Here is a 27,420-nt window from a genome sequence, read left to right on the forward strand (position 1 = left end):
CCGTTCTTAATTCTAGATATCCTTTGTCAGATTCCCCAACCCTCTCTGTGGTACCATGGGCAGCAGAGCACATATTTGTGCTTGAGCTAAGTTATGTTCAACCACAATCTGCAAATGGTGTTGGGACTGGGGCAAGGGATGGGGCTAGCAGAGGAGGAGGAGTGGGATAACAATAGTAGGAAGTCGAGCAAAAATGCTGGGAAGCCTGCATGGGTGAACAAAGACTTCCTAACAAGAGTCAAATGTGAAAAGGAATTAAGTAGAAGGTAGAACTGAGAACAAGTAATGGGGAAGGAATACAGATGTATCTTCCAAGCATGCACTTACAAAAGACAAAGGTCACCTTGAATTGAATCTTTTGAGGAAGGTCAAAGACAAAGCCAACAAGAAGGGCTTTAATAAAATAAATAGATCTTTTTTTCATTTTTTTCAATACAGTAAAAATAATTGACTTTTAGTTGTGGGAAGTTTGTGTGAGTTTTATCTCACTGCAGAAAGCCCCTGCAGAGAGAGATTTAGAGAAAGTAAGACCCCTTGGCAATAATCAGCTGTATGAAGTTTAACAAGGGTGAGTGCTAGGTTTTGCATCTGGAGTGGCTCAATCAAGTATGGACAGACTGGAGGATGACTGGAAAGCAGCCCTGCAGGAAGGGACATGGGGGTCCTGGTCAGTGGTGAGTTGAATGTGAATGATCAGTGCCCTGGCAGGCAGGAGGGCCCAGTGTCCTGGGGGCATCAGGCCCAGCATCGCCAACTGGCAAGGGAGGGATTGTCCCTCTGCACTGGGGCAGCCTCACCTCCAGTGCTGGGGCAGTTCTGGGTGCCACAATAAGGATAGAAAGGTCCTAGAGAATGTTCGAAGGAGGACTGCAGAGATGGTGGACAGCCATCTAGGGGGAAGCCGTATGTGGAGTGGCTGAGGTCACTTGGTCTGTTGAGCCTGAAGAAGAGACTGAGGGGAGACCTCACTGCAGTCTAGAACTTCCTCAAAAAAGGAAGCAGAAGGTGCTGATCTTTTCTCTGTGGTGACCAGTGACAGGACCCAAAAGAAGGGTATTAAGGTGTGTGAGAGAGGTTTTGGTTCGATATTAGGAAAAGGTTCTTCACCCAGAGGGTGGCTGGGCACTGGAACAGCTCCCCAGGGAAGTGGCCACAGCACCAGCCTGACAGAGTTCAAGAAGTGTTTGGACAACACTCTTAGACACATGGTGTGATCCTTGGGGATGGTCCTGTGCAGGGCTAGGAGTTGGACTTCATTGATCCTGGTGGGTCCTTTCTAACTCAGCATATTCTGTGATTCTATAACTTTGTAGGATGTTTGACTTGCTTTCACTCTCCCTTGGCCCAATACCTTCTTTGCCTCTGGAATGCAGTTCCCTGTTTTTCTGGCTTGTCTTTTTTGCCTGTGTTTCCTCTTTCCATGGCTGTCTGCCCCTTTTCCCTTAACATGGTGCCTGCCTTTTGGCACATATTGGTCTTTGCTGGTGCTTACTCACTATCTTTTTTTTTTCTTTCTCCTGAGCATCCTTCTGTCCTGTTCTCCCTCAACCTCAGACAAATTTATTGTTGACAGAATAAGGTCAAGAATTGTAAACATTGTGAAAGTATTTTCTCATAATTTCAGCTGGAAGTTCTTCATGTTTTCTTCTGGGCCTCACACTTGAGAGAGAGGAGAAGAAAATTTTGTTCAAGAGAGTGGAAGTCCTATTTTTTCAGGAGATCTGAAGCTGCCAATCTGGTTAGAAACCAAACTGGCAAACTGAGAAGTCCGGAGAGGCCCCTGTGACTAAGGTTGGGAAAAGGAGGGGAAAAGATAACAACTACTACATAAGTTTGGAATCATCCTTTAGAATTTGCTAATGGCATTCAGTTCTATATGTTGCTGGAGCCACTGATGCTAGGTTCAGGTGAGAGCAAGTAAGTCAACATGTGTAAGGCTTGGTGACTATGGTGCTCAAACTCTAATGAGTTGAGTTTCAGCGCACACTGCTTTCTTCAAAGTGGAGCTCTACAGGGGAGCCCATTTCCAATGGTTCTGTGATGAGGGTCGCTGGAGCCCGGGGTGTGAGCCAGGGCTGTGTTTTGCCTGCTAGTTCATTGTAGCTCATAATTACATAGAAATGAAAACTATCTCAGGATGTTGAAGATGCCATCTCAGCTGAGCTGCGTTCATCTCCTCCTGAAGGTTTCACTGATGCACACATTACTGTTCTCTATCCTAGTACAGTCTGCCCAGTGCTCCCCCAACCCCAGGAGATTTCTGGGGAGCCAGGAGCCATCTGAAGCACAGGCCAGCAGGGGTTGCTGTAGGAGTAGGAGATGGAGAAGATGCACTGCCTCCTTTTTGGAGAAGCTCTCTCTCAGGGTTTGCCAGGGTTTGCTACTGCTGCCCCCTTTTCCCTCCTGCCACACTCAAGCTTTCTTGGGCTGAGTAGTGGATTCCCAGCACGGAGTAAGTGTCTATTGCTTACTCACAGCTTTGTGTATTTTGTGCATTCATAAATTAAATAGTAGGTTTCATCCTTAAAATGCTGAAAGTAACTTGAGTGTTCCTATTTTGACTCAATAAATTTTAAATACTTTTTAATATTTATTGTTTATGTAAAAGTGGATAGTGGTATTCATAGTGCTTGTTTCCAGGGGCCCATAGATTATTTCTATAATGTCATTTTGTCACTCTAGAACTTGCTGATATCTTTCAGGGCTGGGACAGAATTGAATTGAGAATTATTAGTTTCATCCTTTTATTGAATGTTGAGTTTTTCCCCTTAATTCCTCTGAAATCACCATTAGCTATTTTGGCTGCAGTTCTGTGTTGGGTTGAGGCAGTGCTACACTGTAAATCAATATCTTTTCAAAAAGACTGCTGTAAATTGCCTAGATAGCATATGCATGGTTACTTTGGCTGCAATGCTGCTGCAGAGCCTGGATACTCTGCCTTTCTGGGAACTCTACAGGCAAGTCCATCATATATTTAAAAAAAAAAATCTTTTTAGAAAGAGCATAGTATTGCTGATGAAATTTAGACAGAGAAATATTGTACCCTCGGTGCTTATCTGTACCTTTTATATTCTACTCCACTGGGATTACCCTGTCTTGAGGGATTTCTTTGTTTGCTGCTTTAGATTTCCCCCTTTCTTAGCTGTAGTACAGCCGTACCATTTCAGCTTGCTAGTGCAGAAAGATGTTGTGAATTCAGTTGCTGAATGAGCCCGGCCTGACTGCAAACACTAACATTGCTAGAGGGATGCCAAAGAGTTGCAGGTGAATCTGACCTGATCTGGGCAACAGCAAAACGGTAAAATGGGGCTTGTTTAAATCTCTGGGATTAATTGGGTGCTGGGGTTTCCTGTTTCAACCTGAAGCCTAGCTATCACATGCTTCCAACTTGAGCAGGATTCATTCTGTGCATGTCAGGGTGGGTTTTCTCGGGATTGCTTAACATCCAGGCAGAGGGAGGCGGTGGGAAGCTGGGAACGCCACATGAGACCTCTCGGCAGCCACCCTGGTGAGATTCCCCAGCAGTACTGCCTGCGGTTTGTAAATACCAGGGAAAAGGTAGGGGAAGGCTTAAAAGCCGTGCTTTTCTCGGTACAGCTTTGTATCTCTCTCTCTGGCAGCCTTATTTATAATTGTATTAAGAGGATAGTATGGGCAATTTTTTCCGATACATGCTTGGCTGAACGCCCTCTGGGATGAGTGAGTGAAGGACGTGATCAGCCACTTTCTCATCTCTGCTAACAAGTCTGTGCATCTTGCTATATCTGAATAAATGTCTGTAACAGTTACAGATTTGCTGGGTGGCAGAAGATAAAATTAAAATGATCCTTTATAGAAACATACTATTTCATGGATGTCAGAATATTTTTTTTGCCTTGTTAGCCTCTGTAATGATTTTATTCCTCTTGCACGCTGTCTTTATTTAATATAACAAAATGTGAGGTGGTCTTTTTAGGTAGTCATTTGTGAATTCTTATGTAGGAGTGTGTTGACAGTGGTTTGGATCTTAGAGGAATATTTCAACATATGAAAGCTTGGAGCAGCCGCATGTTCAGGGAAAGAGAGGAAGAAAAGAGCAGCAGTTACCATTAGTACAAGACAGAAAGATTAAAATGTGGCCATAGTATGGAATTATTAGAATTATTTCTGATGACTTAACTGTTAGATAGTGTGTTTCAGTTGTAGATCAAGCCATAGAAAACTAACTCTCAACAGAAATCCTTTGGAGCTAAACAAAAAAATAGTATTTCACCATATGTCCTACTATTTAAAGGAAATGAACTCTGGTGGTAACAGTAGAGTGATGAGAGATGGTTTTTGCTTTTACTAGTTAAGGACAAAAGCAAAGGGGCTTTTTTTTTTAGAGGAGAATGCTTATCTTTATGCAGCATGTGAATTATACTCCAAGAAGAGATCAGCTGTATATCAGTGTGGGATCAAATAACTAGTTTGACAGGGATTCATGTTTTCTTTTTCTCTACTTGCCCATTAAAGGGTTCTTCTTCTTCTTTGTCACAGAATATGATTAAGGGGTAAAGATTCAGTCCAACATCAATTATTTTATGAGGCTTTCATTATTATTTTGCTGGAGTTCCTTCTTCAAAAATGCTGTATATACTCTGATGTAAGTGATGTGAGGTGGTCAGTTCACATATATACAACCTTAATATACACAGTTTTTTCTCAGAAAGTAGAGATGCCTTTTGCTGTTGTTGTTGTAGAATTACCCATAATGTTTCCATTGAAAGAGTTAGTTGTATTATTCTTTTATGATATTGGAAGCTTTCCTTTGCTTGTGTTGTTCTGTCTATTAATAAATTGCAAACCATTGTTTAATGCACAGGAGTAATCCAACCACTTGTGTTTGCCCACATATTGTACAATGAATGGAAGTCCAGGCATGAAGGATTTTTTAATAGCAAATTTTAACTTGTGTTTTTCTCTTAGCATTATCTTTTCATATACTTATATATGTGAAATTTGTTGCTTTCATCATTCTTCAAGTGTTTCTTCTCCCCAAGCCTGAAGTCATAATCTCTGTTAGCTGAGTTACTACTGTCTCTGGATTCTCGTGTTTTGGTTTTCTGAGCTTAAGAATAACATTTCAGACATATTTTATTGATAAATAATATTCCTGGTGATAATACTTAGTAAAACAGAAATCCCAAATTAACTAGCTGGAAAACTTAAAATGTGCAAAATGTGGCCAAAACTTAAGAACACAGATGGGAAAGGGAAGAAATACATAGTTTAATAAGCAGTTACTGCCAAGTTCTCTGTGAGTATAAAGAACCTTGTGTGAATCAGTTTTGTAGTGAGGCTGGGGTCTGTTACAGCAGGAAATAAGGGATTACCTGAGGAGTGAGTGTTTGCCATAGACTCCTTAGTGACCCTGACTCTAGGAAGAAAGAAATTCAAGGAGTTGTAGCTGAGCAGGCAAAATATCATCAAGATCTCATCTAAGTGCAAGGTTGGCCAGCCATTGATGTCCTGTAGCAAAAATGGTAACCTATCATTTTTTTCCCTTTATTTTTGTTATTTTGCTGTATAAATCTTAAACAAAACCACTACCTAAAATCTCTAAAACCCAATCTGCTCTGACAGGTTTTGACATTTTCCCCTGGCACTGTTAGCATTGGTGGGCTGTTTGGAGGTTTGATGTCTGAGCAGGAGCTCTGTCTGTCTCAGGCAGGCAGTTCTGTTTTCTCCCGGAGCCCCCACAGCGAGAGCATGGGCAGAGCCATGGAGGGGCTGTGACTGGGCTGAAGAGAAGGGTGCCTGGCTGGTCCCACAGGGCAGCTCTGCTGGACTCCCGCTCTGGAGGGAAGAGGTGAGGGATTATTTTGTTTTTGAAGGGAAATCTTTGAACTTCTTCCACTGGGTGTTTGCCCCTGCAGATTTCAGTAGCTGCCCTGGGTGGGTCTTTGGGGTCAGCAGGAGTTTGCTGGGGTGAGAGTGTGTGTGAGTACTCAGCCTGGGGCAAGTGAGAATTTGGGCTGTCGTGTTCAGCAGCTTAGGTATAGATGTGAGTGCAGATGTGCCCCTTAAAGGTCACAGGAACTGCTGAGCAGATCCAGACAGCTCTCTTGGGGTTATTTCCCTTTGAAGTCCCAGAAAAGCAAAAGTACTCAGCTGTCAGGGACTGCTGGGCATGGTTTGTAAATTTGGTTTGATAATACTAGCCTTAAAATGTTCCTAAGTGTTTCATGTATTGCTACAATGATAATTACAGGTTACAATCCCTGTTGAAATGAATAGGAGTATCCTAGCAAATATTACCTGAAGCAACAGAGAGCCTGTGCAATATCAGTTCTCCAAAACCTGTTTCTGAACTAAAGAAAAAACTAGCTGGTGTTTTTAGTCTGGGAAGAAGAGGTTAATTACTATTTTCTGAACTTGAGTTCTCTTAGCTCCATCCTGGCTTCCAGAATATTTTTTTTCTGCTACCAGGTTAGGAAGGAGTGTACTGATCATGTTAAGAATCTGACCTTTAAGGACTTTATTTTTCTTAATACTGTTATTATAATGTTAATGTCAGGACAAGTTCTCCCAATAGCAACTCCATCAGTCCCTAAGTGCTCCTTCCACCCACATGGTGACTTCTGTGTTTTGGTGTGGTTCAGTGAACGCCTTTCTGTGGCTGCTTTTTGCTTTTGACATAAATGTTTTGTATATTGTCAGAATCGTTGATTATATTGCATCTCTTTGATGTGTGGCATATTTTTCACTGATATATTTAATTCCACTCCCTAATATAAACCTACACATATTTCTGGATTTAGCAGTTCAGGAGAAAGCGAGTAGTGAAAGAGTAATTTAATATAGTACTGAACGTTGAATTCAGGGGGGTGATTTTGTATTATCAACCCCATAAACACATAATTTTGCCTTTGTAAAGGTAACCTCTGGGCTTTCTCTCCATTGCTGGTGATCTTGCTCTTTTGCTTATCATATTCCTGGGTGGATGGACTTCTCTGGAGTTGCTATATCAGTTCTGGACTGGCCTGCAGAGGTCATGGAAATGTGCAGTTTTGTCTGTTAGTTTTGGTGTGCTAATCAGAAATAATGTGAAAAGTGTGAGATTTTTCTTTTATTTTGCAAATATTTGTAGGATTTATTGTTGGAATTTGTATACAATCATTCTAGAGCTGAACTTGCCATCTCATCCTGCTTACTGGTTCTGTTGCAGCTTCTGATTGAAAAATAACTTGATAGACTTAAACTAGATGTTATATAAATGCAAAATAATCTAAGCTAATAACAAATATCATATCAGCAAGCTTTTGATACAGTCTGTATCATTCTATCCAGGAAATTGAATAGAATTTATGTCAGTTATATTTCAGTTTTGCTGTGTTGATGTTTGTAATTTAATATTAAATTGTATAAAACTTACCTGAAGAGGAAAATACCAAATGTTGCCAAGTGAGCAGTGGGGAAGTAAAACCACTAGGAAAAGGCATAATGTCTATTTATATATTGTGAAAGCTTAGCTTCACTTAATTAATTTCTGATGCTTTTCAGTCTACAGGCTTAGAGCGTTTGAATATGTCCTTCTCCATTTTATTAAATCTTTGTGTAAGTACACAGAAGATATATTTAAAACATTAGAGGGTATGTGTAAAATAAGTTTGCCCAGACTTCCCTGTAAATAGTGAGGGTTTTAATGAACAAATTGGTTCTGTAGTTAAATATTGGCTATAGAAGTTTTATTTTAATGTTGTCTTGAAAAGTTCTACAGTTTAATGATGGAGTGGTTGGTTTTGCTGCTGCCTAGGAAAGTGGTGGAACCAGCCCCCTGACTTTCAAGTTGGCAAGAAATTTTCTGTGTTTGGCAAAGTAGTCCAGATACATAAAATTATGTAATTACAAAATGTGATCATACTATTAGTAGGCAGCTATGCAGGGTAAGTTATGCAAGATATCTACAATCACACTCAGTTTTGTCATGAAAACTTAATGGACTGTAAGGCTGGAGGACTTCTTACATGTTGTTCTAGTGATGTGATTTTTGACCAATTTGATTCTCAAAATTTGTTGCTTGTTGAAAGTGATTAATGATGAACTCACAGCTTTGGAGGTGCAAATTGCCACCAACTTCAGAGGGCTTGGCTGCTTTGTACTGTTACAGCTTATTCTTTAAGATTCATTTGAGCACAGTCATAAATCTACTGTAGCATGTGTTTTGGCTTGAATACATCAAAGAAGCAGCAGTGGTATTCATTTCTCTGTTGAAATACATAGGGTTTTTTTTTTTAAAAATAAGCATTATCTCTATGCTGTTCATAGAATTCTCATTATAAAACCTTCTTATGATGAGCTCTTCTCAGTATAAGCTTGCAACCTCTCCATTTTAAGTTTTATGCATCTTGGCAAGAAAAGATATACTAGAGTGTTCTTCATATTTTGAGTAACTTAATAGGCTATAATTTTCAATTATGCTCCTGACTAAATTCTGAATTGTAGGATATGGCATGTTTTCCAGTGTAACACATTATGCACTGAGAAGCAAGTTTCATTATGCCCCCTTACACCCTTTTGCTTTGAAAGTTATTGTGGTGCTGCAAGTCTGGCAAACCTGTGGTAGCTGCTAGAAAATTCCTTTGAGACTTTTCATTCAAGTTTTATAGAATTCTGTAATCAGGTCATTTGTCTGAGGGGAAAAAACCAGAAAGAACAAGTTAAAAAAAAGAAGTCAGGTATATATGAAATCCAAAAACATATGAGGACTTTTCATTTAATTATTTGTGAAACTGGGTTTTCTCATCCTTGTCTGAACTCTCAAACTTCCATGAAAGAAAGCAATGGCAGAAAGGTCATGGATGGCTGTTAGTAAGATTTCAGGGAGACTGAATTGGAATGTAGGTTATTCAGATCTCTGAAGATTCCTTGCACAAGAGAATAATGACAAACTTGAAGCTCTTTTTCTGCCTCTACCTTTATACTGATTTGATAGAGGATACTTTGTCAAATGCAGTGGTTTGGAAGATAATATGTAGAGGAATAGATCTAGAATTGCTCAGAGAGCTGATCTTTCCTTGTGACATTCATCTGCCTTGGAGGCTGCATTTCTCAACCCGTAGGGTTTTTGACCTCAGGGATGAAGCAAGTAAAAGCAGCAGAGATTTCTTTCTTGGTGCTAAAATGAAACTTTGAAATGCATTAGCAGAATGAAGCAAGCAACTCCAATTACCTAGATCGTCTGGCTTTTGCTGAAGATAGTTAAAAAGGAAAAGAAAGGAAGAAAAATGAAGAAAACAGGGAAAGGAATGAAGCATGTAGACTTTTTTTAATGAAGGAAATGTTCTGAAGGAAAAAGTGCCAAACTAATTTACCATTCTAGTTTTGAATTATTTCTTGCAAAGTACTTTTAAAATATCTGCTGAAGCTAATGTGAGAGTAGCATTGATTTGTTAATGAACATGCAACATGCATGCTGCTTCATTGCAATGAAGATAAAAGTTAACTGCAGACAAAAGATAACTGCAAAAAAACTTTCCACCTGCAAATGTGTGTATTTCACAAAGATGATTACATTACCTATCCCCTTCATATTTTAATTTAAAAAGTGATCTTCAGCATCTATGTGAAGACCTATGTGCAAGGTCTGAGTAGCTGGGCTTGAGTCACAGAATGTCAGGTACATGACCAGATCTCACCCCCAGCAGTGTTTTTGTTGCAGTCCCTGCTTGTACAAGGACAATTTTTTTTTTGTTTCAGTCTGACGTACTTGACGATAATTGTGAAAGAATCAAGAGGCTTGCTAGGGATAGGCAAAGCAGCCTAAAGGAACTGGGTAGAACCTATTTTCAAGGCATGGAGTTGTTTACAATTTGTTTTCTTAAAAACCTTACTGACAGCCTCAGAATCTAGCAAGAATAGGCATTTTGTTGTCAAGTCTCTCAAGATTTCTCACACTTGAACTTGGCAGTGGGAAGACTTTATTGCATTTATGGATATGCCTTTGATAACTTCATGATCGGGGGAGTTTTGGAGGATAGAATAAAATTATAAACCTGTAAACTCAGAGACATAATATACTATTCTCACAAAACCACTAATAATGCACTTATGGAAAGAAAACTGTATAAACTAGCACTAGCACATGTAACCATCTGTTGGAGCAGGAGGCTGATATGGAAAATGGATTGAAAATATTTTTTTTAATCTTTATTTTTAAATCCTGTTCATATGGTTACAGAGGAGGATAGACAACAGATACAAGTGGGTAACTAAGTAAAAGAGTATAAGAACCACCTGTCACAATTTCTCGGGAGTGTTTATGTTCAGACACTTTCTCCACCGCCGTTCTGGTTACCAAGGCATCCTTGGCTCGTGCCTGGCACTGGAAGCTGCCTCTGCCACAGTGATATCCCTGCTGATCCTCAACTGTGCCCTCCTGTTTGGTTTTTTGGAGGAGTGACCCTCCTACTTCTGGATACAGCAAGTCTGGACCCAGGTTAATGGAAGCAGCAGCAGCCTGGTTGCAATTTCAGGAAAGGCTTTCATGGCACATTGTGTTACACACCGGTGTGACAAATGTGAACACTGTGCAAGTAAAAGGAAGAATTTATTTGCCAGGTTTTATTGCTAACACAGTTACTGTATTTTGGGGCATCAGTACAGAAATAGAGCAAAATGCCCCTTTAAATCAGCTCTGTTGAGTTTCTGTCTCTTTTCATGAGCGTTAGAGGCTGTCAGGACTTTGGTGTGACCTTTATCTGAGACCCTGTCCTTAGGTGACTCCTCCTGACGTCTCTTGTCACAGAACAGAGTTTTGCTTTGAGGACATATGTAGGCTTTTATAGACCTAAAATCTATTTAGGTCTAATCCAGACTCTCTTGAAAACTGGACCTTTTTTCTCTGCAAGGAGAGGAACATCAACTTTGATGGATTAGAAACTCACTTTTCTGAAGCTAGGCTGTGCTATGAACAGAAAAAAAATTAAAAATGCTGAGGTTCTCCTTACCATGTTGAGGACACCTAAAATAATTTTCAATAATTCCTAATTTCAGGATTGTGTTTGCTTCAGAAATTATACTGATATTTAGATGTCAAGTTAGCGGAATAAATATGTTCTATATTGCAGCTCTTGGTGTGTTGGTGGTGAAAGGAAAGAATTGTGTAACCAGTTTTAACTTCTAGATAAATGTTATTTTTCTTGATGCAGGTAAAAATGTTTTCAGATTTTTATGCAACTGGGATTCCTACCCCAGGTCTGATCAGTTGGTTTTTCTGTGAGAGTGACTTTTCTCTCACTTGGCAATTCAGCACAGACATTTAATCAGCTCATTGAGTTCAGTCTTTCAGACAAACACAGAGAATTAATGTCAGAGCTTTTAGTTCAAAAATTCTCCCATCTGGCACTTCAGTGACCTTTTTATATTCGCCTTCTTCCATATGACAATGACAGTTGGTTTAACATCAGCTTTGACTTTGTAAATAAAACGGCCATTTTGGGCGAGTGCCTTTGAGATGGGCTGTGGGAGGTGTATGAGTAAGTTTGTGGAAGGTACAGCAAGGAGCATACCATATCCCCAGATACCATTTCCAGTCTCTGAGCTCTGTTTTCAGTTGCATTTGCTAGCTCATTGCTAGCACTCTCTGTAGCCAATTAAGGTTAAATAAATATTACCCAAGAATATGAATTATAGTTCTGGGATGCAGAGAGAGGCCATCAGGAGAGGAAAAGTGTCTTATTCTACAACCATTTTTTCCTTGCATCTTCCTTTCTACCACCTCCCTATTTTTTTTCCCCTCTCTTACTCAAGTTCTCTTTCAGCTTCTTTTAGCTGTGCCCATCAAACGTTCAAACCAAAGGGCTGGTGTAGGTGATTACAGGGAGGGGTGAGTGTGTTCAAGGACCTCTCTCAAGTGTGAGCCTGATTGCACTGGTAGCTCTGGTATGAGCTGGCTGGTGATGTCGTGCAGCATTACATGCTCTACTTCCCCTTTCACAATTTTATCCGCTCCCTTATCTCATCTCTTGCTCTTCATGGATCTTTTCCTGTATTGTAGAGTTCTCACACACTGAGCTCTCTTCTCAACCTGTGCATGTTTCTGCTTGTGGGTGCAGCAGTCATTTGCTGACCCTCTCCTGGGGAGGATGGAGAGTGCTACCAGATGGACTGAGGAGAAGCAGGCAAGTCTTTTGTTTGAAAGGAGAAAGCGCCTCCCTATTGCTTTGTTCTGCAAAGAGAATGAATCTGCAGATAGATGCATTTTTATTTTGAACAAAGCTGCTTATAATACTCCAGAACATTCCCAAACTGTGTTTTATAAGTAGCAAATGTCAAATTCCAGGGATGCCAAAATCTGCAGATGACTTGTGTTCTCAATTGCCATGGTACCAAAGCATGGTAGAAAATAACATGCTTATAAATGGTAATAAAAACTTGTATCCAGATAGGATTTTTCCAGTGAGAATTAATGGCAGACTAACTTTCTAAGCAATTCAGCTGTTGAACCAGTAGTCACCTAACCATTTTTTTTAACGTCTCTCAGCTAAATGCAACTGCTAAGGCTTATTGTCTGTAATAATGAGATTGTTGCACTACTTCCAGTAGGTTTTGGCACTACAAATTATAATCTATATCTTCATAACTTTTCACTTTACAAAGCCCAAGTGCTTTGCAGACGTAATTAGCACTCCCAGTTTCTGCTTGTGATAGGGATCACTGTTGTGAACAGAAAAATGGAATTGTGGAGAGGCTGAGTGACTTCCTTACCTCACATTATTTAGTAATTTTAATTCTTGATTTTCTTGCCACATGCTTGATCTTGCGTTTCCCTGTGTCTGGTCCATTCATACTACATCATCTGGAATGGTGCAAATGGGTGGAATTCAGATATTTCCTTCAGATTTTTCAGTAGCAGCTTTGGATGTCTACTGTGGTATTTACCCAGCCAGTCACTTCCCCCCCCAGATTTACACAGTGGCAATAACCAATAGAAAATAGTAGATGGTTGGCAATTTACAAAACTTTACGTAAGTCTGTATCCACTGGATGACCAAAGTAAGCATTTTAGTGTTAAATGTAAGAATTAAAACCCAGATATAATGCATATTCCTGAAAGATGTGATGAGATCCGGAACAGGGTGTCTTTAGACTATACAAGCATTTTAAAGTTCTTTTCTTTTGTGTGGTGGGATGTCTGACCTGTTCTGCCAGAATTGGTTGTTCTTCGTTGTAGGATTCTTGTTACGGAGGATATCTCTACTCATATGAATAAATTTCACTGATATGGGACAGGCTATATTTTACTAAGTACCCAAACAGGTGATTAATTCCTGATCATTCATGACTATTTTAAAATTCATGAACTGTAAGACTATAAATTACTTACACGGTTTAACTGATCAGTCTCACTCTTTCAATGCTATATGACTTTAACAGTAAATAAATTAGTCTAGCAACCTTTAAGAATCGTATTTCTTTGGGACCTCTTAATTTTGGTGACAGTGATGAAGTGAAAGAATCTTGCATTGAAACTGTATCACAATAACCACATCTGATACACCATTTATTATTTTCACATTAATCCCAAATGCAGATAAAGGAGTACTGCTTTAAATGAGATTTAATGTGATTCAAAGAGGCATCTTTATTTAGAAATGGTTCCATGAATAATGATAGTGATTTTTATTTATTTAATGGGGCTTATTACAGGGCTTTACGCATGGAGGAAAATTATTCTTCTTGTGGTTTTAGTCTCTGAACTTCAGCAGTATTCTTTATGGGGGAAAAAAATTGGCTAAATGCTGACATTGTTTTGAGATATGGTAAGTACCATGTTAGGGTGGAGGCTGTAGCCCCATGGTGCATGGTCCATTCTGGCATAATGATGGCTAAGGCTCTTTATCCTAGAGCAGCCTTGATCTTCTCAAATTGACTGGGAGCCTGGCAGGAGGAGCTGGGAGCACATCCAGTCCGTGTTGGTGTCTGTCATAGATTGTCTTCACATCCTGATCCGCAACTAAGTTACAAAGTATAAACTATGTTGTGTGTTTTTGGGCTCTAACATGAGGAGATCTTTCTTGAATATTCCGGTTCTTTTTACCTTAAATAAATAAAAAAACCACTGAGGAACACTAAAATAACTTTTAGTATCAAGCTGCACTAACTTTTGTGGTGCCGCGTTTTGTTTTGCTTTGCATTGCCAGAATCTGCGATAGCTCAAGTAATTACTGAAACTGACATGAATATTCTGATTTTCTAGATAAATCTTCCTTTTGTGTCTCCTTTTAAAAGTAGATGAGAGCTCTTCATGTAGCTGCTAAGTGGCTGTTTGTGCTGTAGGTTTTAAGTGGCCAATGTCTCATCATGATGTCTCATTTTGCCTTATGTTTTTCAGTTGTGACTGAGTAAATAATTGAGCAAATATTAAAAGTAGTTTTATTTCACTAATTAGAGTATGGAGAATGTGTATAGCTTGGCAGCAGAATGTGGGACAACTTGGGGAAGTACAATTATGTATTGACATTAAGGATCCATATGTGAAAACTGTAATGGGCAGGATGCTCATAGAGAGGTGCTTCTCTTGGAGCACACCTGGGGTGACAGCAATCTCTTTTCCAAGATCTGGAAATCAGATTTGGGATCAGGAACTCCAGTCTCTTAATACTGTTGCCTTACTGAGTAGCATAGTTATTGTTATTTTCCGGATTAAATCTTTTCCTACAAGATACCGAGTGCCCGGGCAGTTTGAGTGCTGCTTTGGAAGTGTTCTTCCAAAGAGTAACTTCAAACACAAGAAATTATTTTCTGTAGGACCACTGTGTTTTTGGTGTAGAAAAGCAAATCTCCCTAAAAGGAGACTGGTATTGGAGTGTAGTGTGGCCTTTTCAGAATTTTTATCTTAGAGTCAAAGCAGAGACTTTGGGGATGAATGTTCTACAGATGAAATTTTCTGGTGTGAATACCATACACATGCATTTTACACATTGTTTTGTCTTACTTTTTTCCCGTCTAGTTTTTTCTTTTTTTTTTTTTTTTAATCACCTGCTCCTTGTCTTGGCCCCTCTCCTGCCGTTTTTGCCAACATCCATTTCTCATCGTGGTCCTCTGAGGTAGTGAGATTGCTGTGAGGTGGGAACCTTGGTGCAAAGCAGCTATTTCCTCCCTTATTTTTCATGTCCAGGGCCACCTACCATGCCTTAGGCTGGAAGTGTTGATAGTCCAGTGAATTCCTCAAGCCTTTTATATCTGATACAAGGTTTGGAAGGATAGTAATATTTTCTTATTTATTGATTATGGAGCAATCCATACACAATGCAAGTATTTTTGTGTATTCCCTGTTATACGTGTAATAATTTATAGCTGTTATGTGTATTAAGTTGATTGGCTTATTTTAAAATCCTGTTTCCTGTAAAGAAGTAGTAAAGCATAAATGAGGATCCCATACCTCTGTTCCTCATATTTATGGAATCTACTGGCAAAAATACCTTATCTGAAAGAGAGAAGTGTGGTTGCGTTGCCCTACTTTTAAAAGCCAAATAGTTTTGGAAATAAAAGTTCTGAGTTTATCCCTCAGAAAATTTTGCCTTGAATGTAGTTTGTGGTGGGAGAAGCACAAAATCATGGCAGTAACTCCTGAAGGGGAAAGAATCACTTCAAGCATTGATGTACCTTAATGTTTACTTATATGATTACTTGTTTGAAAGAAATGACAATTAAAACTGCTTAATGACTTATGCTAGTTGGCTAGACAGAGGTTTCTTTAAATGCACAGTATATTCATACTGAGTTTCTTCTTCTTGATTACATTTTATAAATCATAATTGTCATTTTGACAATTATAAACATATGACAAAACAAGGTGTCACTTGTATTGTCTCTACATACATTTGAGGTCAGTACTTTTTTGAGGCTACAGTTTTGAGGCTGTGTTGGAAAAAGAGATAGTTTCCATAACTTTCTGGATCTTCACTGAGGTGACTAGGGTTGTTCTGTGTGTAAAAGAAGGGTTACTAAAAGAATAGTGCCCATCTGAAGAAAATATGACTTCTGGGGATAGAACAAATAAAATGGAGTGAAAAGAAAAGTCTGGTCTTAGAGGTGACAGAATGTACTTAGAGGGAAAGTCTCACTGTCCCAGAGGATCACCCAGGAGCATCCAAAAGATTCTGGAAATGAACCAGTGTTCTTTAGGATAAATATTGCGCTTTAACTGGAAAATGGTCCTAATTCTCATATGCAAAAAGAACTATGGAAATGAGAAGATGTGTTAGGCTTCTCCTGACTACCAGCAAGGAGCTACCAGGTGGTAGACACTGGTTTGCAAGTCTAACACCTTCTGATGCTAAATATTTGTACATATCCTTTGAGAAGTTAAAATTTATAAGCAGCAATTATGCTGTACAAAGGAAAATTATATTTAAAGGCTGAATTAGAATAAAAAAAACCAAACAAATCCATAATGTTCACAAAGGTGATGTGGTCAAGCTGGTGGAATCTATGATCATTTTAATGCAGAGGAAGATTTCCAAAATAAGTTATGTTTCCGTTTTGCTTAGCAAATTGTTGCTTTTTGGCATGATAAGTTGTAAGGGTACAACAGAATAAGTTGTACCCTTAGCTTGAGCACAGGAGCAGCTGGTCAGCACTCCTGCTGGCCAGGGGCAAAATCTGCTCTACTGTGGTAGCTTAACCTTGCTGGTGGAGGGAAACCTGACACCACCAATGAGTTTGGGTCTTTAAGCTGGTTACAGCCAGTGCTCAGTGCTGATCTTTTAGAGCTGGTCCTTTTGGATTTTACAAAACAGATTCTCAGACTGCAGTTGGCTTGTCAATGGACCTGGCCTATCAATGGCAGAATATAAAACAAATGCTTAAATATTGTTTCTCTTCAGTGTTTTATAGGCAGGTTAGACAGCTTGGAAACGTGTACCCTGCAGCAGCAGCGTGAGCTTAGCTTTGCTGGCTTCAGCAGTGCACAGCAGCCATTTGGAGAGAATGCTTTGTTTCTGCCAAGGAAATATTGATATTGGTGAGAGAGGAGTGATGAATTCAAGCCCTTGTCAGCTCTGGCAGGAGATGTGCTGCAGTTGCAGATGGGCAGGGTGAGCAGCCTCTGCTTTGCCATTTGTCTGCAGTGCTGAGGCTCTTCCACAGGTGACAGCCTGTGCATCCACCAAGGTGTTTGACTTCTGAGTGGGGAGCTGGTTGGTGCTCATCTTGGTTGTAGTCATTTGCAAGTTGGAAGGTGACTATTATAAGGTGATGATGGGGATTTTTATCCTACTCCAGATTCAGTCAGGTGGCCTGAAGGCTAAAGTGCCTCCCTTCAAAATCTAATTCCAAACTGTTACTGCTTCCAGCCAAGACAAAAGTAAGACAGACATACACGTGGGGATTTTCCAGTGGAAAAAGAAAACAAGCAGCATTCATGGCATTATTATCTGTAGTATGTTTATAGCTGTGTATTCCAAATATTTTAATCTGCTACAGGTGCCTTGTTAACCTGAAAGGAAGAGAAGTACTGCTTTGGAACTTTTGTCCATATCTCCTACCCCTGTTTTCTAGATCAGAGGGTTTCAAATGCTGAGAAATAATGATTACTGATTGCTGATTTATTTGCATCCATGATGATTAAGCTGCTGAAGCTGCTGTATTAACAGTGATTCCAATTTACATTATTTTAAAATGTCTTTGTTAGTAGCAAGCATTGCAAGAACATGGAGATGATAGTGAGAAGTATGTGGATACATGTCAGTGCATGAGAGTTGTTTTAAGGAAAAGAAACCAATTAGTTTTACAAGAAGACTAATTAAAAACTTTGTGCTGCAGCTGTTTATCTTTTCTCTCTCTGAAGGAGCAGACCAAAATTACATAATTGTCTTAATTTAAGCCCAAAAAAAGAATTATCATTTGGAAAGAAGGGGATTTTTCCTTCTCTCAAGGAAGTTATAACTTGGTGAAGTTTTAGTCTTGGAGAAATTGCTTTAGTGAGAAGAAAGGCAAACCCTTGTAATGCCTGGTTTGTGACAGTAGTGATGTCATTCATTAGAGTTGACCTGGTACATGATCATTTGGCCAGATGGCACAGCGCAGGAAACATACTTTAAATTTTTAATGTAGAAAAGAAATCTTTCATCTAGTGTTACGATGGATCATTAAAAACAAAAAGCCAAACTCCACAAGGTATAGTAACCCAGTATTTCTATAAACAATTGGAGAAAGTTGGATTTCAAGGCACAAAATGCCTCTGGGAAAATGGGAAAGAAATATTTGAGATGTTTTTGGAGATGCTTTGCTTGATGAAGGAAAATCCTGATTTAGTGGTAATTTCTTTTTTCTTTTTAATATTAACTGTTTTAGTATAACAAGTTTTCAAACAAATTAATAATAGATTATTAAATTGTTAATATATGGAATATTAAATTGTTTTTATATGAACAGGTCAATTGACAGCAAATTAACACTGTCTATCCTTAAACATATGCAAATGTAATGGAAAAAGTAGATTTTAGATTACTTCGATTGTCTTACAATTTAGGGAGTCTCTTGGGTCTGCTTGCATCACACTTCATAACTTTTCTCTGTAGCCTGAAAGCTGAAAGTATTTCTTTGATTTCCAAGTAAAAAGTCAAGTCTCTTATGGGTGAAAACAGAAACTGAGGCCTCAAACACAACCCCTCACCAACAGTGTAATTTAAAAAATGTCATGTATTGAAATGAAAACCAGAAATGTACATGGCTGGAGCATCTAAAGGTGCTGTTCTGCTCATTTAGTTCTTTTGAACAAACCATAGCACATTTTGATGGCTCAAGCAGCAAGTGGCAGTCTTTGGAGCTTGGCAGAGTCATACTTCACAGTAACAAAGAATTGAACTTCTGTGCTTTAGTGTGCCATTAGGCTGCAGTCTCACGTTTCAGTGCCTGGGAATTGATTTACTGATTTGATTTTCTGAGACATATGGTGATAATAATAATAACACTGTATAAGCATTATTTAAAAATACCATAATATACCAGTATTGAATCTTTGGAAAGCCAGCACCAGCCAGTGCACATACAAACTACCATCATTTATTTTACTTTAGTCTCATCCAATTTTGAACAAATGGGAATCAATACTGCTTGTGGATATCTGTGGCTAGATTGGGGAGAGAAGTGGCATTGCTGCCAAGAACACATTGTACAAGAAAACACAAATGTATGAATTTATGTATGTCCCTCCTTGGCCTTCCTCTTCCAGGATCTTTCAGTACATTGTACAAAGATAGGCTTTTTATAGCTGTTATTGTGATGTGGGTGTCCTCTATGTAAAATGCACGTGTTGTTTTTTATTTTAGCATAGAAATAGAAAGTGAATGCCTATAAAGTTCAGTGCCTTTTTTGATGCTGGCTAGTGCATGGGATAATATCAACTTTAAGCCTGTTAGAGTCAACAAATGATGTTTTTTCTTTTCAGATATGTGTCACAAAGATGTCTACACGGAACTGCCAGGGAATGGATTCAGTGATCAAACCTCTGGATACAATTCCTGAGGATAAAAAAGTTCGGGTACAGAGGACACAGAGTAGTTTTGATCCATTTGAGAAGCCAACTAATCAAGTGAAGAGGGTTCATTCAGAGAACAACGCCTGCATTAACTTCAAAACTTCATCTGCAGGGAAGGAATCGCCTAAAGTCAGGCGGCACTCCAGCCCCAGCTCTGTAAGTGCACAGTCCTGATACCCCTGCATGTGCCAAATGATGGAATTAGAGGCACCAGATAAATGTTTTCTTGCTTAAGAAGGGATTGTTTACATGGAAGCAACAAAGAAAAAGGTCAAAGCTGCTATTAAATGTGTTTTTCCATATATATTTGTGGTGTTATAAGTGAAATAGGATCAGAAAATAGATCTTGAAAAAGAATATGATTATGAAATTCCTTTCAGATGTTTTTTAGGGTGTCTTACAGGATTTCTAAGCATTTTCCTCTCCTTATCCTGGTATGTCATTACAGCTGCTATAATGTTTATGCAGCAAATTTGGCAGAGGATTGCTTATTTGTTAAGAGGAATTCTTTCCCATGAAGTTTAAGAAACCACATGAATTGTCTTTTTGATTTTTAGATTTCAGTTTTAGAGAAACAGATCAGATTTGATGGATTTTGTTTACATTTTATAATTCTCTTTTTAAAATCAAGTAGTAAAAATAACATTTCCCTGTCAGAAACTCTGTGAGAGAGAGGGAAGAGAGAAAAATTACAGAGAAGGGTTTGGGAACACATCATAATAGTTTTATTCTCAAGTATCTTGAAAGAAACTAGATAAATAAAATGTCATGTCTTTAATGAGTAATGCCCAGAACAGATTTCCCCCAAAAGACCTTCAAAATTATTGAAAAACTATTTCTGTTACGCTTTGGGAAGAAAAATCCATAATAATGTGACCTTTGAGTTGAAAACTACAGATCTAAGTAGAATGGATGTAACACTTCAAATCTTATTCGGTGGGAAAAAATTTAAAAGGTTGATTGCCTCTTCCTTTTTCTTTTCTTTCTTTTCTTTGTTTTGCTCTATCTTCTGGACATCTTATGTCCTCCCTACAGAAGTTTGACTGAAGCTTGTCAGACTTCTGACAGAAATGGCAGGAGATTAATTTTCTGTAGATGAGCTGTGTTTAACCCGTGTGGATTTAGCGGGTAAGATGTCACCCCTCCAGGGGACTGTCCTTTTTAGAAAAGGTTACATTTTAAAATGTAACCATCTGTAGCAAAAACAAATTTGCTTTTTTACCATCACTTGGCATTATATAGCTGCTGCCAAAGATGTCTCCAGTGTATTCCATCTGGGTCCATGACCGGGAATTCTTAACTATAAAACTTTTACAATCATTAGGAATGGAAGAATCTATTTGCATTGTGTTCACTTGTTTGTGATGCCTAATTATTTTTTGGCAGGACAACTATTAATTTAAATGATTTTTTGGGGCAATCTCAAGTATTTAGTGGTATTAACTTACTCCTTATCTCTGCTGCTCCTCTTAGAAGCTATTACTAATTTCTGTTAAAGTTTTTGACATTCTCCTGTTAACATTGAATGGTTTCAGCTGTTTTTTTTCCAGAATTTTGAAGCAGATATTTTTGAAACTGTGCTTTTGGTGTCTTGTTCTTTTCCAGAGGGCTGGCACTCTACTGCATCCGTACAATCTCCCATGATCCTGGTGTTTTCTTATGTAAATGACATTAATGCTTCCTCTACTAATATGCTGCTGCTTAGAGCCCTAGCTAAACATATGCTTTTGGTAATCCTTGTCCACAGGGACTCACACAGACTTGCTGGATACAGGGGCTGCAAAGGAATTTCTTGAAATGCAATTCTTATTTCTCAACTTCCTGTAATTCTCTCTGATTTTTATAGCTCTGTTTGGTGGACTCAGTTCCTCCTTTTGCTTGGAGGCATTGTTAGTATTTAGTTTTTTTTTTCTTGCTTTTTCTCACAAGGAAGAGCATGTGGAATGATGAAAGTGTTCATGCCAATGAAAAGGAAAGAGCAGTTCACAGCAAAAAGTGGTGTTTGCCCTCTGCTGATCAGGTCACACCTGGTCCTGCCTGGCAGACCTGAGTTCAGCCATCCAAGGCAGAGACAAGAGCAAGATGCTTTATTCCTATTCCCAGAACCTGAATACATGGCTTCAGGCAGTGGATGCCCTGATGCACATTTTATTGAGTGGTACCCGTGTGGTTAGGCACAGAAATGTATCATTCTGTGGTTTTGAATTAACAAAGAGTTTATAGTTGTCTAGCAGATGCCCCTGCTACTTACTCTTCTGATCATTACATCTTTTTCTTCCAAGTCAGCTGCATACTCTCCCTTACTGAGTTCACACTTGGTTCTCTGGAAATTCTCTCTTGTATAGGTTATACCAGTCTGAACAAGCAGTTCAGTTTCTGTAAATATTCTTGAACATGTTATGCCCTCTGGGTCGTATGGGCTACAGCTGTGGAGTTATTTTTCAGTTTTGGCTCTGCTTTCTGTAAGCTTTATTTTAAGATGTTCTGATAGAGATATGCTACCTTCAAATTTCTCTTTCTCTGTTTGATTAGTAGAGGAACAGAATTAGAGTTAGACTTCCATTTTGTCTTGTCTTTTCATCATTTGAAGTCCTCTGTACAGAAGGTACATGGCCAAGGCTTGCAGTTTCCATATCACTCACTGCTTCTGCTCAGGTAAAAGTCTTTTATTTGTCTCAGAAAAATAACATTTTTCAAGATGTGACCTGAAAGACCTTGTTTATAATGCCCTGGGGTGTCAGTTTCAGTTTTGATTAATCTCAGCAGCTTTATCACCTCTCTGACAGGTATCAGTTTCAGTGTTTGGTAAAGATTACAAAATACTCTGCAGGTGTTGTGTTGCCCATTTTGTGTAGTCCATACCTTTGAAATGCACTGCACTTTGTGATGAGAAAGATGAAACACACACAGAGGTTTGGGGAAGCTGGAGCTCCATGATCCTCACACAGGTTGTCACTTGGAAAATAAATCTCTTGCTTTTGAACTTGAAGTATTTTTCTGCAGTTAATGTCACGCATTGTTGCAACCTGGTAGAATTCCTGTTCTGTTAATTGGTGCAGTAGTGTACAGAATTTAGAAATTTTTGTTTGTTTCTTCTTGTACAACAAGATTTTTTTTTTAATTTTTACACTTAGAATCTTCCCACCTTCTCTGCTTACCATGGACATAAGAAAACATCTATTGGAGTGATTTCCAAACTGCTTATGCTGATTGAAATTGTATGTTGCTATGAGCTGAATTTTCCAGCAAAAGAGAATTATTTCTTTATCACAACAGAGTAGTGGATAACCTGGAGGTACTGAAGTAGGCATTTTCCTACCTGTGCATTGCCTGTCAGCCACTTTTAGAAGGGAATTTGGCTTGACTAACCTTTTGTCTGGTCCATTCCAACACAATATATGTGTTGTATGTGTATAAATAAAATATACATATAACTATAGCTGTGCATACTTATCCATCTCTCTGTCTTTATCTGTTTTTCTAAAATTCTTGTGCTGAGTCCTTTGTCTACTAAGGCAAGAAAATGCTTTTCTTTTCTCCTTAAATGAAAAAAAAGTTAATACTACATAATAAACTAGACAAAAATCACAACTGAAAAGCAAACATGTGCCACTCTGCCCCAAACAGCTGGTTTTAAAAGATGGCTTGACTCTAATTATCTGAGAATTTTATTTGAGATCCCTCCTCTTTAGACACGTGATCAAACCCTCCAGTGCAAGGTAAAGTTTTGGTGTATTGAGTTCACATTTTATACACTAAAATATTACTTTTGTACCCTATATAAATAGAATATTGCAAGCTGTATAAAGTAGCCATCTGCTCAAGATTTAGTTATGTAGTGATGCACATCAGTTTGTTCTCTTTGAATAGCTTAAGCTCCCTGGTGGTGAATTTAAATATCATGCATAGGTATAGGTTCCTACCTGTCAGTTACTTTTTAAAAACAAAATCAAGCAAAATTCTAATATTGTACTAACTCAGACAAATGTAAAAACCCCAAACAATAAAATAAAAGTAATTGCAATAAGCAGTGCTTTACTGCACTGACTCTGTACTTTTTTTGGGAGAGCAGCCTTTCTTCTGTTTCTGTTACCTTTATTAATTTACAGTTCTGATACATGCAACTTTCTTCCAAAAAGTACAAGCAAAAAAGCATGAATCCTATAATGATCCTACTGATCCTGTTAGCACATCTAAAATAAGTTGTGTAAGAAATCTAATTCTAAAATAGACATTAATGTCAGGATTTTCCCTGAAAGTTAGACGTCATTTCTGTCTACCAAAATAATCACTTGTGTGCCAATCTTGCCTCTCTTCTTCTTCAGATGTAGGCAAGCTTCTCCAGTTAGGAACCTGTAAATTCCTAGGGGAGCTGCATCCTTCCTGGTTGATGTGTTTTATGGAGGTAGCATAATTTCAAAGCTCGGTGTAGAGAGTGGCGTGTTCTTACTGGCACAAAGGAAGCATTAATAAATCCTTAACCTAAAGGATACTCTCTAGATGAAAAGGCAGATGAAATGTGGCAGTTGAGCCAGCTCCTGTGCTCTAATAGCCTGGAGAGCAAGTGAAGAGCTTTAAAAACTGCACCCTTCACAGGGAGCTCTATGGTTGCTTCAGCCCAGGTTGCTCTTAATTTATGGCTGTGTGTTCAAGGGTTAGGAAGATGCAAGCAGCAGAATGGGATCAGAGAGTGGGAGAACTGAGGCTGAGGCTTGGTTTGAATGCTTGAACATCTTTGTATCCCTTGAACATTGCCCTAGAAAACAGTCCCACTTTCAAGATATGGTCAAATTGGCCTATTATTATAGGTAGGATACAACCTGCAATTAGTGTGGAAACTGCATCTGGTTTTGTGAAAGAAGGTTTACTCTTGTGACAAAGAGATGCTTAAAAAGTAATCATCTGTCATTCTTGTGATTTAATCTCAGTTAAGCTTCCTGGCCTGTATTTTTCTTTCAAGTTTTTCTAGCAATCAATTTATTTCTTTTCAGGTGTATAACAAAGCAGATATTCACTTTTGATTTTTCTTTAGTTTACAGAGGTACTGTGAAAATATTTTTCGCTTGGTGGTAGTTTTATATTGAAGTTTAATATCCCCCAGTTAAAAAAAAAAGAGAAAAGGATCTATTTAAAACTTAGACTCAGGAGTGTGGCAGTTAAGTGTGACATTCACAAGCTGTTCTGCAGTTATGAAAAATGCATGAGAACATAACCCACACAGCTTCTATAGGAATAGTCAGGTGATTTTCAGTGTAATTTTCCATTAAAGCCTTCTTTATTACATAGATTTTGAAAAATTCTGAGAAAGTATTCACGTGGCAATGTAGTGCAGGGATTCACACTGCAAGACCTTGTTTTAAACCTATTATCTCTCCTACAGGCTGTATCAATGAAACAGCCATTTGAAACTATGTGGTCAGAAAACAGTTTCTTCTCCTTTCTTTTTTCCTTTGTTATTTTTAATACTCTCACGTCAGTTTGAACTACTAGCTTCTTCTATTTCTGTACTCAACATTTTGGCATACTCTCTCTATCTTTGTTACTATGATCTGTATTTCCTTAACCAGAGGGGAAAAAATATCTAATCTTGGTTACTGCAAGCCATGCTGCTAAAAATGCTCACTTCTGTGTTCAGTGGGGCTCTTAGACTGATCTAGCACTGGGAAAAATGGAGGCTTATAATAAGAAAGCTGCCTAATGAAAACTATTTTCAAGGAAAGTGGAATGTGAAGGCAAACAAGTAAAATTCCCAGTGAGTTTCCTGAGGGGAAAGATCTGCATTGCTCTATGCTCCAGTTGCCCATGTCCTCTTGGGGATAACATGATCTACCACAACCTGTGCTGACTTTCACAGTGACTTGGGACTGTTCTTCAGAGGCATGAGGACCTTTACTGTCTTTTGTCTCAGTAATTAATTTAGCTTTCCCATTTGAGTTCTTTGAAAGATTTCTCCAGAGCATGCAAGTTCACTTTGCAGTGAGTTTTCCAGTTGTATCAATTTCTTGCTGCCTGGTTGTTTACTGCCTATTTAACTTTTTGCTTTCAGATAGTTCAGACCTGATCACATATGCATCTAGGTGTTGGGGGTTTTTTCTCAGCTTTGTAAGTTGGAGGGATTTTTGGTAGCAAATGAGGAGCTCTAACATGGAGCAATAAGCCTAAGTAGTCCTAATGATGTTTAGTACATAGAAGGGTTGCCAAGCACTGGAAAAGGCTTCTCAGGGAAGTGACTGAGTCACAATCCCTGGAGATATTTAAAAGATGTGTATAGATGTGGAGCTTGAGGACATATGGGGTGGGCTTGGCAGTGTTAGGATTAGAGTTGGACTTGGTGTTTTTTAAAATTTTTTCAAAGCTAAATAATTCTGTGATTCTCTGATGGTGTTTTAGAGGGTTAAAAAGCAGTAAGAAGGAGCAAGAGGAATGGAAAAATAATAGCCATAGAAATATTGTAAGGTTACATCCTCAAAGAGAAGGTTTGAAAAAACTTACCAAAATACATGTGTTCTGCTGTAACCAGTACTCTTTTCCATTGAGAAATATTGTCTAGGTCAAAATGGGGGATTGTAAAATGTTATGTAAAATACAGGGAATTTTCTGTGAGTCTGCTGCTTGTGATGTCTGTCAGTGGCTGATGCAAGCACATCTGATGTGCTCTGGATGTGTCTCACTCACTATGTGTATTTCAGTCAACCACATCCCAGGCAGAGTAAGGGACTCCTGTGATTGAACAAACACAAATCTCTGTGTATATACATTCCCATGTATTTTACCAGAAGGAATAAAATACTTTAGAAGAAGAAATTGTACTTAAAAGTGGATTTTCTAGATTTGATTTTCATGTTAACATTTAATGAAAAAGCCACCAACCTTGCTGTAACAAATAATATTTTTAAACAGAAATGGTTGTAATGGATATCTGAATAATGAAATCCATATCTATGAAGCTGAAAAAATACTCATATGTATGAGGGACTGTAATAATAAAGGAAACTAGGGTGAAATGGTTATAGTTTTCAGCAGTCATGTGGAATTTCAAATTATTCAGATTCCTTCATTTATATTCATTTAAGCTTAAAACTTAGGTTTTGAAAAGTTATGCATTTTTGCATTATTTCTGTCTTCAGCTCCTTTCTAATCCAGAAATAAAAGGAAATATAAGTAGTGTTGGAACTTCTTAATTTCATAGGCAATTTGTAATGAAAAGTTTGAATTAGTGTATGAGATTTCATTTTTAAAAAATGGAGAAAGTTTTGGGGAAATGGTAAAGCTGTCCCTTCATTGTCTAAAATAATTGCAATATGGATGAGTGTTTTGACATTTCATTAAGTATCTCACAAATTGAATAAATTCTGAGGCAAAATAATATATCTAATAATATAAACAATATTTTTTTAAAATAAATTTTCATGAAGTGCTTTTCTCCACCACATGCCTTTAAAAATTGTAAGCCTTTAAAGATTACAAATGCAAGGAAAAATAATGTCCATTTTCACAAAGGGAGCTCTCACAGTGGAGAACTGGGCAATCCAGTGTGATGGTGCCATGGGAGCAGAGCAGCTGCAGGCTGGGCAGGGAAGTTGACAGCCAGGGGTTGGCAATCCCAATCCAGGCACCACCAGCTTTTGGGTTTGCCTGTTCTTGGTGAGGATGCAGCACTTCCAGGAGGAGAATGAGTCAAAAGTTATGACTTCTAGTCTGTGCTTCTGGCATCTGGACTATGGAGAAAAGAGCTTGAGGTTGTAGGAATAATTATTGTTGATGATTTACTGTGTGGTAATGGATTAAAGACATCCTGTTTCCTATCAAGATCTTAGGGCTTTACAAGTTGTTGTGACCTTTAGATTATGGTTTCCAGAGGTAGGGAATAAAAGCAAATCTCAGTGTGAAAATAAGAATGGATGTGAAACACA

At 38.4% G+C, this 27,420-nt stretch overlaps 1 protein-coding gene across 4 annotated transcripts in view; it reads left to right on the top strand.

Moving 5' to 3' along the window:
* CDK14 (cyclin dependent kinase 14) overlaps positions 1-27,420 on the top strand; it is a 350,786-nt gene that overhangs the window by 65,303 nt on the left and 258,063 nt on the right. For 2 of the 4 annotated variants that reach the window (XM_063151059.1, XM_063151053.1), the window contains exon 3: positions 19,418-19,663. In XM_063151059.1, the coding sequence (XP_063007129.1) occupies positions 19,418-19,663 (246 nt within the window). Of the gene's footprint in view, positions 1-3,162; positions 3,299-3,438; positions 3,559-19,417; positions 19,664-27,420 lie in introns of those variants that run through there. The other 2 variants (XM_063151075.1, XM_063151067.1) reach the window with 2 other exon arrangements.

Source organism: Melospiza melodia, chromosome 1 (genome assembly GCF_035770615.1).
Source record: "Melospiza melodia melodia isolate bMelMel2 chromosome 1, bMelMel2.pri, whole genome shotgun sequence".
Taxonomy (NCBI): domain Eukaryota; kingdom Metazoa; phylum Chordata; class Aves; order Passeriformes; family Passerellidae; genus Melospiza; species Melospiza melodia.